Raw genomic sequence first — 21,362 nt, 5'->3', positions numbered from 1 at the left:
TTTTATTTTACAATTGCAAATTTCTTTAAGGGCTTTTGTCCAGTCGTGGCTGATGGAACGAGAGCATGCTACCCCCCTGGATTAAATAAAGGGCTCTGTTCGAAATTCCATGCAGATTCTTAAGTTTGACTAAAGATATGCAAGTTCGACATAAAGATTACCAATTTCGACAAGAAGGTCGGAGGTTACATCGATTGAAACGTTATGAGAGTAACATTCAAAATGAGAACAGTAAACCAAAGAATTAAAAAAATACAGACGAACATGTTTCGGACTTTTTGAAATCAGGATTGACAATTTGTTTTGAATATAGTGACTACAATTCTCATCTTTGTTATTTTTATTATAACATAAAAACTCAGACATCTTTTTTGAATTTGGAGATTTTCATATCAAACTCAAAGCTGTAAATGGATGGTAATATTTAATGCCAGTAAGACTAAATTGCTCTCCTTTAACAATTACAAGACGCCTCTCCAACCACTTATATCCATGACAAATAACACCCTACCTGAGAATTCTTCCTTCAAAATCCTCAGCCTAACATTTGCGAGCAATACGAACTGGAACAAATACATTGAGGACATTGCAAAGGTTGCTGCAAAGAAGGTGGGTTCCCTCTATTGAGCTAGAAGACTACTCACACCTGAGAGTATACAGTACCTCTACAAAGCCATCATTCTATTCCATTGACAGCACCCTCAAAATGCATCGCTGGATTGCCACCAAACGTTCGCAGGGTGATGAAAACAAAGTTTCTGGCCAAGGTTATTGTCTTTGGTGTGGTTTAAACTGAAGGCCACATCATGCCACCTCACATCTTAGAAGTCGGCTTCAAAGTCAACACCAAAGTGTACCTGGATTTGCTGAAGAGTTTGGTGATCCCCTGGTGCAATCAGGTGGCTGCTGGCAGATTCTGGGTGTGACAACAGGGCTTGGAGCAGAACTTTGTGCTGACCCACAAGTCCAAAAAGTCCAAGACTTGGCTTCAGAAAGAGTGCTATGACTTTGCGCCCTTCTCTCACTGGCCCCCTCCTTCTCCGATCTGAACCTGAAATTTAACCGAGGGGCTTTTGCACCTTGATAAGTAGTGACTCATTCATAAAAAAAACGGAAATACGAAGACTACTCACACCTGAAAAAAACAAAAAAAACAAAAAAAAACAAAAAAAAAAAACGGAATACGCTGCACGGGGAATTACGCTACGTTTTCACCGTTTTTCCCTGGTGTAATTTCATTAGTTGAATTTTCTGTGACGTAATAACATGAATATTTTCTTTTTATTTCCACGCAATGTCTGTCCTCATTGTTTACGGATCAGTTCTCGTAAGATATAAAGTGAATGAAAAGATCGACCCACATAGTCGGGATTCAGTGTCTAACAATAAAACGTCTCTGCATATTATTAACATTGTGCGAACACTTCTTGTGTATGCGTTTGGTTCTCGTATTTACATGACTCAAACATTTATTTTATGAAAAAAAAGAAGAAAAAAGAAGAAATCTGTTAAAATAATAAATCTGTTAAAATAATAACTCTGTTAAAATAATAAATCTGTTAAAATAATAAATCTGTTAAAATAATAAATCTGTTAAAATAATAAATCTGTTAAAATAATAAGTCTGTTAAAATAATAAATCTGTTAAAATAATAAATCTGTTAAAATAATAAATCTGTTAAAGTAATAAATCTGTTAAAATAATAAATCTGTTAAAATAATAAATCTGTTAAAATAATAAATCTGTTAAAGTAATAAATCTGTTAAAATAATAAATCTGTTAAAATAATAAATCTGTTAAAATAATAAATCTGTTAAAATAATAAATCTGTTAAAGTAATAAATCTGTTAAAATAATAAATCTATTAAAATAATAAATCTGTTAAAATAATAAATCTGTTAAAATAATAAATCTGTTAAAATAATAAATCTGTTAAAATAATAAATCTGTTAAAATAATAAATCTGTTAAAATAATAAATCTATTAAAATAATAAATCTGTTAAAATAATAAATCTGTTAAAATAATAAATCTATTAAAATAATAAATCTGTTAAAATAATAAATCTGTTAAAATAATAAATCTGTTAAAATAATAAATCTGTTAAAATAATAAATCTGTTAAAATAATAAATCTGTTAAAATAATAAATCTGGTAAAATAATAAATCTGTTAAAATAATAAATCTGTTAAAATAATAAATCTGTTAAAATAATAAATCTATTAAAATAATAAATCTGTTAAAATAATAAATCTGTTAAAATAATAAATCTGTTAAAATAATAAATCTGTTAAAATAATAAATCTGTTAAAATAATAAATCTGTTAAAATAATAAATCTGTTAAAATAATAAATCTGTTAAAATAATAAATCTGGTAAAATAATTAATCTGTTAAAATAATAAATCTATTAAAATAATAAATCTGTTAAAATAATAAATCTGTTAAAATAATAAATCTGTTAAAATAATAAATCTGTTAAAGTAATAAATCTGTTAAAATAATAAATCTGTTAAAATAATAAATCTGTTAAAATAATAAATCTGTTAAAATAATAAATCTGTTAAAATAATAAACCTGTTCAAGTAATAAATCTGTTAAAGTAATAAATCTGTTAAAATAATAAATCTGTTAAAATAATAAATCTGTTAAAATAATAAATCTGTTAAAATAATAAATCTGTTCAAATAATAAATCTGTTAAAGTAATAAATCTGTTAAAATAATAAATCTGTTAAAATAATAAATCTGTTAAAATAATAAATCTGTTAAAATAATAAATCTGTTAAAGTAATAAATCTGTTAAAGTAATAAATCTGTTAAAATAATAAATCTGTTAAAATAATAAATCTGTTAAAATAATAAATCTGTTAAAATAATAAACCTGTTCAAGTAATAAATCTGTTAAAGTAATAAATCTGTTAAAATAATAAATGTGTTAAAATAATAAATCTGTTAAAATAATAAATCTGTTAAAATAATAAATCTGTTAAAATAATAAATCTGTTAAAATAATAAATCTGTTAAAATAATAAATCTGTTAAAATAATACATCTGTTAAAGTAATAAATCTGTTAAAATAATAAATCTGTTAAAGTAATAAATCTGTTAAAATAATAAATCTGTTAAAATAATAAATCTGTTAAAATAATAAATCTGTTAAAATAATAAATCTGTTAAAATAATAAACCTGTTCAAGTAATAAATCTGTTAAAGTAATAAATCTGTTAAAATAATAAATCTGTTAAAATAATAAATCTGTTAAAATAATAAATCTGTTAAAATAATAAATCTGTTCAAGTAATAAATCTGTTAAAATAATAAATCTGTTAAAATAATAAATCTGTTAAAATAATAAATCTGTTAAAATAATAAACCTGTTCAAGTAATAAATCTGTTAAAGTAATAAATCTGTTAAAATAATAAATCTGTTAAAATAATAAATCTGGTAAAATAATAAATCTGTTAAAATAATAAATCTGTTAAAATAATAAACCTGTTCAAGTAATAAATCTGTTAAAGTAATAAATCTGTTAAAATAATAAATCTGTTAAAATAATAAATCTGTTAAAATAATAAATCTGTTCAAATAATAAATCTGTTAAAATAATAAATCTGTTAAAATAATAAATCTGTTAAAATAATAAATCTGTTAAAATAATAAATCTGTTAAAATAATAAATCTGTTCAAATAATAAATCTGTTAAAATAATAAATCTGTTAAAATAATAAATCTGTTAAAGTAATAAATCTGTTAAAATAATAAATCTGTTAAAATAATAAATCTGTTAAAATAATAAATCTGTTAAAATAATAAATCTGTTAAAATAATAAATCTGTTAAAGTAATAAATCTGTTAAAATAATAAATCTGTTAAAATAATAAATCTGTTAAAATAATAAATCTGTTAAAATAATAAATCTGTTAAAATAATAAATCTGTTAAAGTAATAAATCTGTTAAAGTAATAAATCTGTTAAAATAATAAATCTGTTAAAATAATAAATCTGTTAAAATAATAAATCTGTTAAAATAATAAATCTATTAAAATAATAAATCTGTTAAAATAATAAATCTGTTAAAATAATAAATCTGTTAAAATAATAAATCTGTTAAAATAATTAATCTGTTAAAATAATAAATCTGTTAAAGTAATAAATCTGTTAAAATAATAAATCTGTTAAAATAATAAATCTGTTAAAATAATAAATCTGTTAAAATAATAAATCTGTTAAAATAATAAATCTGTTAAAATAATAAATCTGTTAAAGTAATAAATCTGTTAAAATAATAAATCTGTTAAAATAATAAATCTGTTAAAATAATAAATCTGTTAAAGTAATAAATCTGTTAAAATAATAAATCTGTTAAAATAATAAATCTGTTAAAATAATTAATCTGTTAAAATAATAAATCTGTTAAAGTAATAAATCTGTTAAAATAATAAATCTGTTAAAATAATAAATCTGTTAAAATAATAAATCTGTTAAAATAATAAATCTGTTCAAATAATAAATCTGTTAAAATAATAAATCTGTTAAAATAATAAATCTGTTAAAATAATAAATCTGTTAAAATAATAAATCTGTTAAAATAATAAATCTGTTAAAATAATAAATCTGTTAAAATAATAAATCTGTTAAAATAATAAATCTGTTAAAATAATAAATCTGTTCAAATAATAAATCTGTTAAAATAATAAATCTGTTAAAATAATAAATCTGTTAAAATAATAAATCTGTTAAAATAATTAATCTGTTTAAATAATAAATCTGTTAAAGTAATAAATCTGTTAAAATAATAAATCTGTTAAAATAATAAATCTGTTAAAATAATAAATCTGTTAAAATAATAAATCTGTTAAAATAATAAATCTGTTAAAGTAATAAATCTGTTAAAATAATAAATCTGTTAAAATAATAAATCTGTTAAAATAATAAATCTGTTAAAATAATAAATCTGTTAAAATAATAAACCTGTTCAAGTAATAAATCTGTTAAAGTAATAAATCTGTTAAAATAATAAATCTGTTAAAATAATAAATCTGTTAAAATAATAAATCTGTTAAAATAATAAATCTGTTAAAATAATAAATCTGTTAAAGTAATAAATCTGTTAAAATAATAAATCTGTTAAAATAATAAATCTGGTAAAATAATAAATCTGTTAAAATAATAAATCTGTTAAAGTAATAAATCTGTTAAAGTAATAAATCTGTTAAAATAATAAATCTGTTAAAATAATAAATCTGTTAAAATAATAAACCTGTTCAAGTAATAAATCTGTTAAAGTAATAAATCTGTTAAAATAATAAATCTGTTAAAATAATAAATCTGTTAAAATAATAAATCTGTTAAAATAATAAATCTGTTCAAATAATAAATCTGTTAAAATAATAAATCTGTTAAAATAATAAATCTGTTAAAATAATAAATCTGTTAAAATAATAAATCTGTTAAAATAATAAATCTGTTCAAATAATAAATCTGTTAAAATAATAAATCTGTTAAAATAATAAATCTGTTAAAGTAATAAATCTGTTAAAATAATAAATCTGTTAAAATAATAAATCTGTTAAAATAATAAATCTGTTAAAATAATAAATCTGTTAAAATAATAAATCTGTTAAAGTAATAAATCTGTTAAAATAATAAATCTGTTAAAATAATAAATCTGTTAAAATAATAAATCTGTTAAAATAATAAATCTGTTAAAATAATAAATCTGTTAAAGTAATAAATCTGTTAAAGTAATAAATCTGTTAAAATAATAAATCTGTTAAAATAATAAATCTGTTAAAATAATAAATCTGTTAAAATAATAAATCTATTAAAATAATAAATCTGTTAAAATAATAAATCTGTTAAAATAATAAATCTGTTAAAATAATAAATCTGTTAAAATAATTAATCTGTTAAAATAATAAATCTGTTAAAGTAATAAATCTGTTAAAATAATAAATCTGTTAAAATAATAAATCTGTTAAAATAATAAATCTGTTAAAATAATAAATCTGTTAAAATAATAAATCTGTTTAAATAATAACTCTGTTAAAGTAATAAATCTGTTAAAATAATAAATCTGTTAAAATAATAAATCTGTTAAAATAATAAATCTGTTAAAGTAATAAATCTGTTAAAATAATAAATCTGTTAAAATAATAAATCTGTTAAAATAATTAATCTGTTAAAATAATAAATCTGTTAAAGTAATAAATCTGTTAAAATAATAAATCTGTTAAAATAATAAATCTGTTAAAATAATAAATCTGTTAAAATAATAAATCTGTTCAAATAATAAATCTGTTAAAATAATAAATCTGTTAAAATAATAAATCTGTTAAAATAATAAATCTGTTCAAATAATAAATCTGTTAAAATAATAAATCTGTTAAAATAATAAATCTGTTAAAATAATAAATCTGTTAAAATAATAAATCTGTTAAAATAATAAATCTGTTAAAATAATAAATCTGTTAAAATAATAAATCTGTTAAAATAATTAATCTGTTTAAATAATAAATCTGTTAAAGTAATAAATCTGTTAAAATAATAAATCTGTTAAAATAATAAATCTGTTAAAATAATAAATCTGTTAAAATAATAAATCTGTTAAAATAATAAATCTGTTAAAGTAATAAATCTGTTAAAATAATAAATCTGTTAAAATAATAAATCTGTTAAAATAATAAATCTGTTAAAATAATAAACCTGTTCAAGTAATAAATCTGTTAAAGTAATAAATCTGTTAAAATAATAAATCTGTTAAAATAATAAATCTGTTAAAATAATAAATCTGTTAAAATAATAAATCTGTTAAAATAATAAATCTGTTAAAGTAATAAATCTGTTAAAATAATAAATCTGTTAAAATAATAAATCTGGTAAAATAATAAATCTGTTAAAATAATAAATCTGTTAAAATAATAAATCTGTTAAAGTAATAAATCTGTTAAAATAATAAATCTGTTAAAGTAATAAATCTGTTAAAATAATAAATCTGTTAAAATAATAAATCTGTTAAAATAATAAATCTGTTAAAATAATAAACCTGTTCAAGTAATAAATCTGTTAAAGTAATAAATCTGTTAAAATAATAAATCTGTTAAAATAATAAAGCTGTTAAAATAATAAATCTGTTAAAATAATAAATCTGTTAAAATAATTTATCTGTTAAAATAATAAATCTGTTAAAGTAATAAATCTGTTAAAATAATAAATCTGTTAAAATAATAAATCTGTTAAAATAATAAATCTGTTAAAATAATAAATCTGTTAAAATAATAAATCTGTTAAAATAATAACTCTGTTAAAGTAATAAATCTGTTAAAATAATAAATCTGTTAAAATAATAAATCTGTTAAAATAATAAATCTGTTAAAATAATAAATCTGTTAAAGTAATAAATCTGTTAAAATAATACATCTGTTAAAATAATAAATCTGTTAAAATAATTAATCTGTTAAAATAATAAATCTGTTCAAGTAATAAATCTGTTAAAATAATAAATCTGTTAAAATAATAAATCTGTTAAAATAATAAATCTGTTAAAATAATAAATCTGTTCAAATAATAAATCTGTTAAAATAATAAATCTGTTAAAATAATAAATCTGTTAAAATAATAAATCTGTTCAAATAATAAATCTGTTAAAATAATAAATCTGTTAAAATAATAAATCTGTTAAAATAATAAATCTGTTAAAATAATAAATCTGTTAAAATAATAAATCTGTTAAAATAATAAATCTGTTCAAATAATAAATCTGTTCAAATAATAAATCTGTTAAAATAATAAATCTGTTAAAATAATAAATCTGTTAAAATAATAAATCTGTTAAAATAATAAATCTGTTAAAGTAATAAATCTGTTAAAATAATAAATCTGTTAAAATAATAAATCTGTTAAAATAATAAATCTGTTAAAATAATAAATCTGTTAAAATAATAAATCTGTTAAAATAATAACTCTGTTAAAATAATAAATCTGTTAAAATAATAAATCTGTTAAAATAATTAATCTGTTAAAATAATAAATCTGTTAAAATAATAAATCTGTTAAAGTAATAAATCTGTTAAAATAATAAATCTGTTAAAATAATAAATCTGTTAAAATAATAACTCTGTTAAAATAATAAATCTGTTAAAATAATAAATCTGTTAAAATAATTAATCTGTTAAAATAATAAATCTGTTAAAATAATAAATCTGTTAAAATAATAAATCTGTTAAAATAATTAATCTGTTAAAATAATAAATCTGTTAAAGTAATAAATCTGTTAAAGTAATAAATCTGTTAAAATAATAAATCTGTTAAAATAATAAATCTGTTAAAATAATAAATCTGTTAAAATAATAAATCTGTTAAAATAATAACTCTGTTAAAATAATAAATCTGTTAAAATAATAAATCTGTTAAAATAATTAATCTGTTAAAATAATAAATCTGTTAAAGTAATAAATCTGTTAAAATAATAAATCTGTTAAAATAATAAATCTGTTAAAATAATAAATCTGTTAAAATAATAAATCTGTTAAAATAATAAGTCTGTTAAAATAATAAATCTGTTAAAATAATAAATCTGTTAAAATAATAAATCTGTTAAAATAATTAATCTGTTAAAATAATAAATCTGTTAAAGTAATAAATCTGTTAAAATAATAAATCTGTTAAAATAATAAATCTGTTAAAATAATAAATCTGTTAAAATAATAAATCTGTTAAAATAATAAATCTGTTAAAATAATAAATCTGTTAAAATAATAAATCTGTTAAAGTAATAAATCTGTTAAAATAATAAATCTGTTAAAATAATAAATCTGTTAAAATAATAAATCTGTTAAAATAATAAATCTGTTAAAATAATAAGTCTGTTAAAATAATAAATCTGTTAAAATAATAAATCTGTTAAAATAATAAATCTGTTAAAATAATTAATCTGTTAAAATAATAAATCTGTTAAAGTAATAAATCTGTTAAAATAATAAATCTGTTAAAATAATAAATCTGTTAAAATAATAAATCTGTTAAAATAATAAATCTGTTAAAATAATAAATCTGTTAAAATAATAAATCTGTTAAAATAATAAATCTGTTAAAGTAATAAATCTGTTAAAATAATAAATCTGTTAAAGTAATAAATCTGTTAAAATAATAAATCTGTTAAAATAATAAATCTGTTAAAATAATAAATCTGTTAAAATAATAAATCTGTTAAAATAATAAATCTGTTAAAATAATAAATCTGTTAAAATAATAAATCTGTTAAAATAATAAATCTGTTAAAGTAATAAATCTGTTAAAATAATAAATCTGTTAAAATAATAAATCTGTTAAAATAATAAATCTGTTAAAATAATAAATATCTGCCAGATTTAATACGGGGCGGAACGATAAAATTGTCGCCCTAAAGAAAGCAATATTACAGCTTTATTTTAAAACTTTTATTGGAAAAAAATCAATGCAGGTTTTTTTTTTATTACATTTTCACCCCAAACAAGGCACATTGCCACTTTGGTGTAGAGGGCTACTATCAGGGGCAACAACAATTTGGGTACCATGTAGGGATTTGGGCAGCAAGATGTGCATGTTACATTTGAACTTCTGCACGTCGGTACAGTTGGGGAAGCAGGGACCTGGAATGGGATTCCACAGTCTAGCAGTTCTGGGGAAAAAACTACTGGAGTAGAAAGATCTTTTACATCTAGGGATCTCTACAGTGTGGGGATGGGACTTAGCAGCCTGTCGGGTTTGTCGAGGGTGTTCACGTCGTGAGGGCAAAAGTGCTTGCAGTTCGTCAGAGCATTCACCATTAAAATACTTGTAGAACAGATAGAGGGATGCAACATTTCGTCGATGGGACAGAAGTTGAAGCTTAGATGCCAGTTTAGGACCTATCAGGTTTGCGACTCTCTTTTGCACCCTGTCAAGGAGTGAGAGACTAGTAGCAGATGCACCAACCCAAATATGACAGCAATACTCCATACATGGGCGAATGGTGGCCTTATAGAGATACAGGATACTTTCGGGTGTTAATAGTTGTCTAGCACGGTAGAGAGAGCCCACCTTTCTTGCAGCGGCCCTGGCAATGCTTTTGATGTAATTGTTCCAACTCATGTTTCCTGTGAACGTTAGGAATTTGAGTTTGAAAGATGTACTCTCAGATAAAGAGTCGTTGGCCATTGCTATAGGTGGTAGAGAGGGTTTCTTGTAATTATTGAATGAAACTAGTTTAGTCTTGGCAGCATTGAACGTGACCATCCATTTTTGTCCCCATTCCATTACAGATTGGAGGTCTTTCTCTAGTGTTTCTGCCATTTCTTTAGAAATGTGTTCATTCGTCTTCCTGTCGTGCCTGTTATAGAGTGTAGTGTCATCAGCATATGTACCCATCTCAGAGGCAATTTTGTCGGGGAGATCATTTATGAATATCAGGAACAATAGAGGTCCAAGGATAGACCCCTGGGGCACTCCCGCATTTATATCATATTGTTTCGATGTACGACCGTCAAGGACAACCTGGATTTTTCTCTTATCTAAGAAGGATTTAATTATGTTAAGTATTCTATCAGTAATCCCGTATGATCTGATTTTCCTGAGGAGACCCTCATGCCATACCTCGTCAAAAGTCTTAGATATATCTAGAGTTACTGCTCTGCCCCCCCCCCCCACTTTGTCCAATGAATGGTATATACGTTCAGAGATTACAGTTAGGATATCTGCTGTGGAACGGGATTGTCTAAATCCATATTGTTGGCCAGTCAGAAGTTTAGCATCTGTAAGGTGACGGACTAGAGCATGGTTAATTATGGTCTCAAATATTTTGGCGAAAAGTGGGAGGAGGCTAATGGGGCGATAATTTGATGGGTCAGTTCTTTCGCCAGAATTCTTGAATACAGGTACCACAGAAGCAGTTTTCCAACAGCCCAGAAAGCAAGATTCATTAAGGCATTTGTTGTAGAGTTTGGAGAGAACTGGAGCTACTTCGGCTGAGCACTTTTTAATAGCACAGCTAGGATGAGATCGAGTCCACATGCTTTTGAAGTGTCAAGGTTTTTTATGATAGCATGCACTTGAGCAGGGATGATTTTCAGATTGTTCTTAGCGTCATTTGGACGCTGGCCGAAGGGGCCCACACCTCAAAGATGTAATTTTAGCTAAGTACATTTTTTTTTGCGCCCTTTTTAAAAAAAGTCAGTCAAATCTAACCCTCTTTTTTCGTTTGTGTTCATAGCATTCTATTTAGTTTTATTTTATTTTTAGGTAACTTTATTATGTAGTATGTACCTACCTTCAGCCTCAATCACTGCCTTCATATGGGAGCATGCTTCTCCCAGAAGCTCCGAATACTCGGTGAGTGGTGGTGATTTCGGTCATGTTGGTGATGTTTTTGATGTATGACTAAAAGAAGTAGCCCAGCAGGTTTAGGTCAAGGAAGAGAGGGGGCCAGTAGGAGAAAGGTACAAAGTCGTAGTACTCCTTCTGAAGCCAAGCCTGGCCAACTAGTAGATGGTCTGCAACAAAAGGAGAAAACCAGTTTTCATCAAATGGAAATTAAATCACGTCGTCTTTTCTAGAGCGACAATTTTATCGTTCCACCCTGTAGTAGGATCAATTGTCAGGAGAAAGGCAAGGAAAACATGGTAGAATGCAAAATTGATTTGGATGAAAGAGGGATACTGTTGCATATTAAGAACAAGATCTCTTTAAATGCCGGCTAGGGCTTGACAGGCACAAAACGTTAACCACCAGAATATGTATCTTAAAATCGATAACAACATTTATCTGAGAAATAAATTAAATAAAACCCAATTAAATAAAAACCAATTAAATAAATAAACACCAATTAAATAAATAAAAACCAATTAAATAAATAAAAACCAATTTAATAAATAAAACCAATTAAACAAATTAACACCAATCAATTAAATAAAAACCAATTAAATGAAGTAAAACCCTATTAAAGAAATAAAAAAATTAAAGAAATAAAAACTTAATTAAATAAAAACCAATTGAATAAATAAAAACTAATTAAATAAGTAAAAACCAATTAAATAAAAACCAATTAAATAAAAACCAATTAAATAAAAGCCAACTTAATAAAGTAAAAACCTATTAAATAAATTAAAACCAATTAAATAAATAAACCAATTAAATAAACGAAACCTATTAAATAAATAAAAACCAATTAAATGAATAAAAACTAATTAAATGAATAAAAACCAATTAAACATATAAAAAAACAATTAAATAAAATAAAAATCTACCGTAAGTTTCATGTGTAAATTTATGAAAAAAATTTTTTCAAGAAAAATTTCAAACATTTTTCTTTTTAAGAGAATTTTAAGAAAAACAGTTTAATAATTTTTGTAGATAATTTTAAGTTTTTAATGTTTTGTTTTTTTCAAGAAAAATTTTACGAATTGTTTTTTTTTTTTTGTAATATATAGCAAAATTATTTTTTCAAGGAAATTTTAAAGTCAGATTTTTTGTGGCCATGTCATGTGCCCACAGGTAAATGATCTTGATTGTTTTGGTGATTTCAATTTGCGCTTAGGCAAAGAAGGTTCCGCTAGTGTTTTATGTACACGCACTTGTTGAAATTTGTCCAGCACGGCTAAATTTGTTTATGTGTTTTGCTCCATAATTAAAAATAAAAACTACTTTTTTTTATTCCAATTTATCAAAAAGTCGTCTGCTTGTGTGGCTTCTTATTGGCTAATTGCGATTGTTGTCGCTTTCTGATTGGCTGATTAACTTGACCAGCACTTGGCATAATCTGGCGGTTTTCATAAGTTTCCGATCCAGCCCTACCGAACTTTTATGAAAATCCGATTCTTAATATACACTAGTACAGAAAGCGGGACAAATAAAGACCAAGCCTAGCATAAGTTAGGTTGGAAATAAAGTTCTAAAAGCCACCTAAAACCAGTCGTATAAAACAAGGTTTTCTAAACTTCAGGACACCATGGAACCCCTGAGCAGGGCAAAGTTTTTTCATGGAGCACTAACAAGATAATTGTTAAAATAAATATGAAAAACATTAATTTCAAATTTTAACCGTAACTAATGATAATGTTTTCAACCATTTTTTGTTTTTGATTAATCAAAAATTGTTGCATTTTTGTTAATTTTTTTATTTCCTTTTTCATGAACCACTCTGAAACTCTTTACACCAGTAGTTATGTATCATACGTTTCCAGTAAAAAAAAGATGAATAATTAAATATCTGCAGCCATTTAATTTTCCATATAAAGCATTTGGTCCTCTTTAAGAAATGGCTTCCAGAGCCCCGCCGTTTCACGGAGCCCACCTTGGGAAACCCTGATGTAAAAAATATGTTGTTGTTGATGATGATGATGATGATGATGATGATGATGATGATGATGTTGATGATGATGATGATGTTGATGTTGTTGATGATGATGATGATGATGATGATGATGATGATGATGATGCTGATGCTGCTGATGATGATGATGATGATGATGATGATGTTGATGATGATGATGATGATGATGATGATGATGATGATGATGATGATGATGATGCTGATGATGATGATGATGATGATGATGATGATGATGATGATGATGATGATGATGATGATGATGATGATGCTGATGCTGCTGATGATGATGATGATGATGATGATGATGTTGATGATGATGATGATGATGATGATGATGATGATGATGATGATGATTCTACTTGAAAAGAAAAAACTGTTAAATCAAACGATTTCAAACAATTTTTGATGTTTCAGAAGCTTTAAATGAATTTTTCTGATTTGGATTTTTTTTTTAAATGGAAATCGCTTCAGACAAGGTATGAAGCAACTTGATGTAAAGAGCTAAAAACAACAGTGTGTGATTATCGCAAAGACAGGAGAATAATCTTAGCACATCATCATCAGAATCCAAAGAATCTGCTGTTGGCATTGGTTTCCCCGATATTTTTCTAGTCTGTTTCTAGAAAAACACTGGATAATTACAGAAGGGACCACGAAAAGGTTGCGAACATCCTAAGTGAAAGTGAGTTTTTGTGGAATGAACTGGATTCGAACTTGGAACATCCAGATTGTCCGTATGTATCATTAACCACTAAACCACCATCATCTGCTAATAGTCTCAATTGTTTTTAGCGGCAGAAAAAACGATTTTCTGAGAAACAGAAAGAATAACATATCTAATATAAGAAAGAAAGGTGATGACTTATGATTTCTTACAGTCGGTTTCTCTTCAAGAGCCATCCATGAGAATCCCAGGAAGTAAAGAGACACGCCTACAATTGAAAGCCATGATTTGAGTCTTGACCGGATTAAATGAAACGAGCCACAACTGAACGCAGATCACCTTCCAGATTAGCTGCATATTTCAGCTGACCCGAGGGAGATGGACAATAAGCAACACTCGAATAGAAAGTTGTATCATCAGTAAAGATATTTTATGAACAATATTCTCTGGAAAATCATTGATATAGAAAAGAATGGAACCCTGAGGAACACCTGCATCGATAGGAAAAGAGAGTGAAGCCCAAAATATGACAACAATCAACTCCATACGTGGTCTGATAGAGAATAGACTCAGGTGTGAAGAATGATATAGGGAACCTACTTTATGTGAAGCAGAAGGAGCAATGGATCTAATATGTATTTGAAGAAAGATTTGGTGAGAAAAAAGGTTAAGAAGTTTCATTTTTTCTCAAGAACAGAACCATCCATAAGAATCCCAGAAAGCAAAGGAACACACCTATGATTGAAAGGCACAAGCTTAGTCTTAGCAGGATTAAACGAAACAAACCATTTTGTACCCTAATCTGCAATTGAACCCAAGTCATCTTCTAGAACAGATGCATATTTTAACTGATCCGAGGGAGATTGTCGAGAAGCCACACTAGAATAGAGAATGGTATCATCAATATAGATATTGAGTTTCGGAATAATAATCTGAGTTGAGCTTAGAATAAAACCATAAGAAACATTAATAGGAAAAGAGAATGAAGAGTTACTCACAATCTTTGATCAAAAAGAAAAGAGTTAATAATGCTCAGAACTTGACCACCATATTGAAGTTTATGTAGAAGACCAGAATGCCACACTGTTGAACGCCTTCAAAATGTTGAATGGAATGGCCTTACTCTTTTCTGAATTCTCCACGTTAAAAAACGACCCTGGTGTCTAACTCTGTCCCGTGGGGAGGCATAGTAAATAGGTACAACAGTTACTAGATCAGCAGTTGAACGAAAACCCCAAAAGACATACTGAACAGCACTAAAGAGGCCAGAATAAAACATAAAACCAGCATGAACAGCACTAAAGAGGCCAGAATAAAACCATAAAACCAGCATGAACAGCACTGAAGAGGCCAGAATAAAACCATAAAACCAGCATGAACAGCACTGAAGAGGCCAGAATAAAACCATAAAACCAGCATGAACAGCACCAAAGAGGCCAGAATAAAACCATAAAACCAGCATGAACAGCACTAAAGAGGCCAGAATAAAACCATAAAACCAGCATGAACAGCACTAAAGAGGCCAGAATAAAACCATAAAACCAGCATGAACAGCACTAAAGAGGCCAGAATAAAACCATAAAACCATCATGAACAGCACTGAAGAGGCCAGAATAAAACCATAAAACCAGCATGAACAGCACTGAAGAGGCCAGAATAAAACCATAAAACCAGCATGAACAGCACCAAAGAGGCCAGAATAAAACCATAAAACCAGCATGAACAGCACTAAAGAGGCCAGAATAAAACCATAAAACCAGCATCGATAAGAAAGCAGAATGAAGAGACACCATCCAGAGTTATTATTTACACAACAATTCTCATCTTATTTGTTATTTCTAAAACGTTTCAGCCGATGTATCATCCGCGGTACAACGATTAAAGGCAATTAGCAATCAATTCTAAGTGACAGTCTTTCAAGCTGTTGAACATTCTATCCTTACTACAAGCGATAATAACTAAAAATAATATAAAACTAACACTTCTACTAGGTCATGGCTGACGGGACGAGAACAATCTACCTAGTAGATTAAATAAACGGATTTATTCTTATTTTTTTGAAGTTGGGTTTTTTTTTTTTTTCAATTAACACGTTGAATATGTTTATATATTGAAGTTGAAAATTCTTCTATGTTGACTTTTTTTCTACAAAATTATTTTTTATAAGAATTCAATTCGATTCAATGAATGTTTGTCTTCATCTCACCGATTAGATGCATGCACTGGTCAAAAATATGTAAACGTTTTTGTTGGCGATCAGAAAGATCCGATTTTCTCGACGAACATCCTCATCATCAGCTCTGAGAACTTGGCCGAAAGTCTGACACAAAATCTAGAGAGGGTCATGTTCTCTGAGGAACAAAAAGCAACAAACGGTAAGCATTTAATCACAATCACTCCCCATGAATAAACCTACTTATTATGTTTTAAATATATCAATTTGTAGAGCAAGCACTTTTTTTTTTTTTTTTTACATGGGGGTCACCACTCATCAAGGCCAGGAGATAAGGGTTATTGCGTGTACAGAAATCAATGAGATAGTATTGTAGTAATCATTAGTATTGGAGATTTGATAGTGTCTTACTTAAGGGGGCGGTTTGTCAGGAGTTTGTTTATGTTGGACTTGAAGACATCCAAGTTGTAGTCAGGTGGGAAATAGGCGCTTCTGCACTTCTGAGAAAGAAGCTTTGCTCATGGAATCTATGTTTGGATTTAGGCACAGATAAAGAGTGGGGAAAATTATTGACAGTAGTTTCAGCCAAACAGGTGTTTCTTGTGAAAGATTTGTGAGCGGGGGACGAGAGATTGGAGCTCAGACGAGCACTTGCCATGGAAATAACGATAAAACAAAGACAGGCTCACAACGTCTGTTCTGTGGGAGAGAGGATGCAGGGAAAAGAAAAGGGCATCCCCCACTAAGCCACGAAGTCTATTTTGTACTCTGTCAAGGCAGGATAGGCTGTTTTTAGCAGCTCCTGCCCAGATGTGGCAGCAGTACTCCATCCTTGGACGTACTTGGCTTTTATATAGATAGAGAATTGCATCAGCAGTGAGATATCTTCTGAAGCGGTAGAAGGATCCAACCATTTTCCCAGCGTCCCTTTACTCTAATAATCACATACATGAAAACAATCTTTAAAGTTCGTGGCAAGCCAGTATAATGGTTATCGAACACTTTCTTTAGGTTTTGGTTTCAATCTCAGCTCAAGTATCTCAAGTTTTTTTTTACTAACAAAAAGTTAATAGTTTTTTTACTAACAAAAAGTTAACAGTTTTTTTTTACTAACAAAAAGTTAACAGTTTTTTTACTAACAAAAAGGGAACAGTTTTTTTACTAACAAAAAGTTAACAGTCTTTTTTACTAAAAAACAGTTAACTGTTTTTTTTTACTAACAAAAAATTAACAGTTTTTTACTAACAAAAAGTTAACTGTTTTTTTTACTAACAAAAAGGTAACTGGTTTTTTACTAACAAAATGTTAACAGTTTTTTTACTAACAAAAAGTTAACAGTTTTTACTAACAAAAAGTTAACAGTTTTTTTACAAACAAAAAAGTTAACAGTTTTTACTAACAAAAAGGTAACAGTTTTTTACTAACAAAAAGTTAACAGTTGTTTACTAACAAAAAGTCAACAGTTTTTTACTAACAAAAAGTTAACAGTTTTTTACTAACAAAAAGTTAACTGTTTTGTTACTAACAAAAAGGTAACAGTTTTTTTACTAACAAAAAGGTAACTGTTTTTTTTTACTAACAAAAAGTTAACTGTTTTTTTACTAACAAAAAGATAACAGTTTTTTACTAACAAAAAGATAACAGTTTTTTTACTAACAAAAAGTTAACAGTTTTTACTAACAAAAAGTTAACAGTTTTTTTACTAACAAAAAGGTAACAGTTTTTTTTTACTAACAAAAAGTTAACAGTTTTTTTACTAACAGAAAGTTAACAGTTTTTTTACTAACAAAAAGTTAACTGTTTTTTTACTAACAAAAAGTTAACAGTTTTTTTACTAACAAAATGTTAACAGTTTTTTTTTACTAACAAAAAGTTAACAGTTTTTTTTTTCTAACAAAAAGTTAACTGTTTAAAAGCATACATGCACATGGGTCAGTTTCTTTCTATTTTTTACTTCATTTTTTTAAAAGGAATTTAATATCGTGCAACGCCAGTTACATCTGCTAGTATATCTATAAAAGTGAGTGTGTGTGTATGTGTCGAAACTTCTCAACCTATATACTCAACAAATTTTGGATCTACAAAGTTGAACTTTGGTACATAGGGTATTCAGACATGTGGAAAACTTTAATTTGTTTTCATTCGAAAAAAAAAAAAAGGGATGCTAACGGGTGAAAATTGAAAAATTGGTAGATGGGAGTCATCGGATTTTTATCTGTTTGCTAACTATTTCACGAATGTGCATGCATGAATTGTGAATAGAACCTAGTGTTAGTCAAAAATGTCAAAATCTAAATTTGCTCTAACGTATGAGAAAGTAGATTTTGTGGTTGTTGGCGGAATTTTCAAAAAAATCTCTAAAAAAATAGCATCTTTTTTGCTTATTCCAATAGCGCTTTAATTTTTCTTGGATTTCTTCTTGTCAAGTCATGAAAGTACAGGTTGAACGATAAAATTGCTGCCCGAGAAAAGACGACATGATTCCATTTCCGTTTGATGGAAACTGTTTTTCTAGTTAGCCAGTTGTGTAAAATTTGTAAGTGCGATAGGCGCCTTCTATCATGTCTGAAAGTGACACAATGTTCAACGAGCGAGATTGGAGATGTGCCACTGTACAACTCATGCTCTCTACCGGTCCAAGTTATGACAACAGGACCATTGCCAGCACCTTCAAGATGCATCGCTGGATTGCTACAAATAACAGGGACGTGCCAAGGGTGATGAAAACAAAGTTTCCAGCCACGGTTATAGTTTTTGGTGTGATTTCAAGTGAGGCAGACCCTGGTGTAGCAGTAGAACTAGGAGCTGGCCCACAAGTCCAAAGAGACCCAGATTTTCCAGACCTTTATTCTTCCTAATATTCATAAATGACTATCCTGATAAAATTGTCTCTGAGATGGGCATATTTGCTAATGACACCACTCTCTATAACATGCATGAGGGGAAAACAAATGAACACATATCTAAGGAAATGGAAGAAACAGTAGAAGAAGACTTCCAATCTGTAGTGGAATGGGGACAAAAATGGATAATCACATTCAAGGCTGCCAAGACTAAGCTTGTTTTCTTCAATAATTACAAGAAATCTTCTCTACCACTAATAGCTATGGATAAAGATACATTACCTGAAAGTACTTCTTTCAAACTCCTCGGCCTAACTTTCACAGGGAACATGAGTTGGAACAGATACACTGAGAGCATTGTCAGGGCTGCTGCGAGGAAGGCGAGCTCTCTCTACTGTGTTAGAAAGTTACTTACGCCTGAAAGTATCCTGAACCTCTACAAGGCCATCATTCGCCCATGTATGGAGTATTGTTGTCAGATTTGAGCAACTGCATCTTTATCTCCTGGACAGGGTTCAAAAGAGAGTCGCAAACCTGATAGGTCCTGAACTGTTATCTAAGCTTCAGCCCCTGTCCCATCAATGAAATGTTGCATCCCTCTGCCTGTTTTACAAGTATTTTAATGGTGCATGTTCTGATGAACTACAAGCCCTTGTACCCCCTCGACGTAAATACCCTCCCCCCGACAAACCCGACAAGCAGCAAAATCCCACCCCTACACAGTAGAGATTCTTAGATGTAAGAAAGCCTTCTACTCTAATAGTTTCTTCCCCAGAACTGCAAGACTTTGGGACTCCCTTCCGGGACTGCTTTCCCAACTGTACTGACATGCAGAAGTTCAAGTGTAATGTGAACAGACATCTTGCTGCTCAACTCCCAGGGCAACTTATGTCCCGAAAGTGGCACTGTGTCTTGTTTGTGTTGAAAATGGAAAAAAAGGAAAAAGTTAATAGATCATGTCTAAATCCTAAAACGAGAAAATATTAACACTAAATTTTATGGGAAAACTTAACTCGGGGGGGAAGATGATGTAATAAATACAAGAATATGATTGGCTGCTTAAACCATAAATACTAACTGGTGGGGCCACCTAGGAGAGACGTCAAAATGTATGCCAAAAGCCTCACACTAAGGATATTAACAACTACGATCACAAACACTTGTTCAGTGAAACGACATCAGACTATTATTTGAAATGTAGCAAAGCCCACTCATCTACTTCGAACGAATATGTTGCAGAACATATAAGAAATGGATTGGACAGACATTAATGGGAAAAAACTGGGCTAATTTGAACTATCCAAGATTATCTATGGCGTTACAAAATTGGAAACAAAAGATAAATAGAAGAAAAACCTAAATAGCAAACCAATGGTTGGCCATGCGTCATGCATTCTTAGCCTAGTTTTCCTTACTGTCTGGAGTATCTTCTCTAGGTTATAGATTGTGCGTTTAGTTGATTAGTTGATTAGAGGACATGCTGTTACAAGGATGTTATAATTTAGCACCAACGTAGTCACAAGATTTGCAATGTCGACCTGCTTTAGGGGCCCAACTCCAGATTTTTCCCCAAAGAAAAGGTCATCCTAACTTTAATCCTAACCATTACATGCGTTACGACTGAATAAAAATACATTAAAAGAACTGTGGAAATTAGATATTTTTATGACATTGCATGCCTAAGAATCCATTTCTTTTCTTTTCAGTTTCAGATGGACTTTATGTCGACCCCTTTTCAAAAACGCATTGCAGTGACGACACTTTAAGAAAATTGTGGCAGAACATAAAATTGAAAGTTGACGAGACTAGCAAGGTAAGAAAACCTTTAACTTTTACAACAAAACGTATTCTTCATCTATTTCTATTCTACATTATTTTTTTAGGCAGCATTTCTTTTTACTTCTGCAAAAAACGAAATGACTAAGCTCATCATTTGCCCCCACCCCGCCCCTATTAAGCCCCAAAAGTCTCCAAGGTCTTAACATATTTAAATTTAAGTTCAGCACCATGCAAAACTGTTAAATAGACATAGACAGAAAATTTGAGATAAATATGGTGAAATAGTTCCAAAAATTGAGTGTTTTTATTAGCCCTAAAAGAGCCCCTGGGGCACACCCAAGAGTTATCGCGAACTATAAACAAATGAAATTATATCGAAATCAGTTAGTTACAAATTTTCAGAATGTTTTATAAAAATCAAAGGCATTAATTTTTTAATAAGCACAAATGTGTCAATTTTAGCCATTTTAACCTGAAAGGCACCCCTAGGGGGTAACCGGAGTTTTACCGGAAAATCCGTTCTGTTACTTTTTTACTCGTATCATGTTTAATGTTT

At 27.6% G+C, this 21,362-nt stretch overlaps 1 protein-coding gene across 2 annotated transcripts in view; it reads left to right on the top strand.

Annotated features, from left to right (window-relative positions):
• LOC145258092 (uncharacterized) overlaps window positions 1-21,362 on the top strand; it is a 59,185-nt gene that overhangs the window by 18,799 nt on the left and 19,024 nt on the right. Inside the window, exons 4-5 of one of the 2 annotated variants that reach the window (XM_080115828.1) lie at window positions 16,225-16,386; window positions 20,734-20,840. In XM_080115828.1, coding sequence (XP_079971954.1) covers window positions 16,225-16,386; window positions 20,734-20,840 — 269 coding nt within the window. The remainder of the gene's footprint in view (window positions 1-16,224; window positions 16,387-20,733; window positions 20,841-21,362) is intronic. The other variant, XM_080115829.1, reaches the window with a different exon arrangement.

The sequence above is a fragment of the Euprymna scolopes genome, chromosome 33 (assembly GCF_053919585.1).
Source record: "Euprymna scolopes isolate OS-2025 chromosome 33, ASM5391958v1, whole genome shotgun sequence".
Lineage (NCBI taxonomy): Eukaryota > Metazoa > Mollusca > Cephalopoda > Sepiida > Sepiolidae > Euprymna > Euprymna scolopes.
This window is presented reverse-complemented; position numbering and strand designations above follow the sequence as displayed.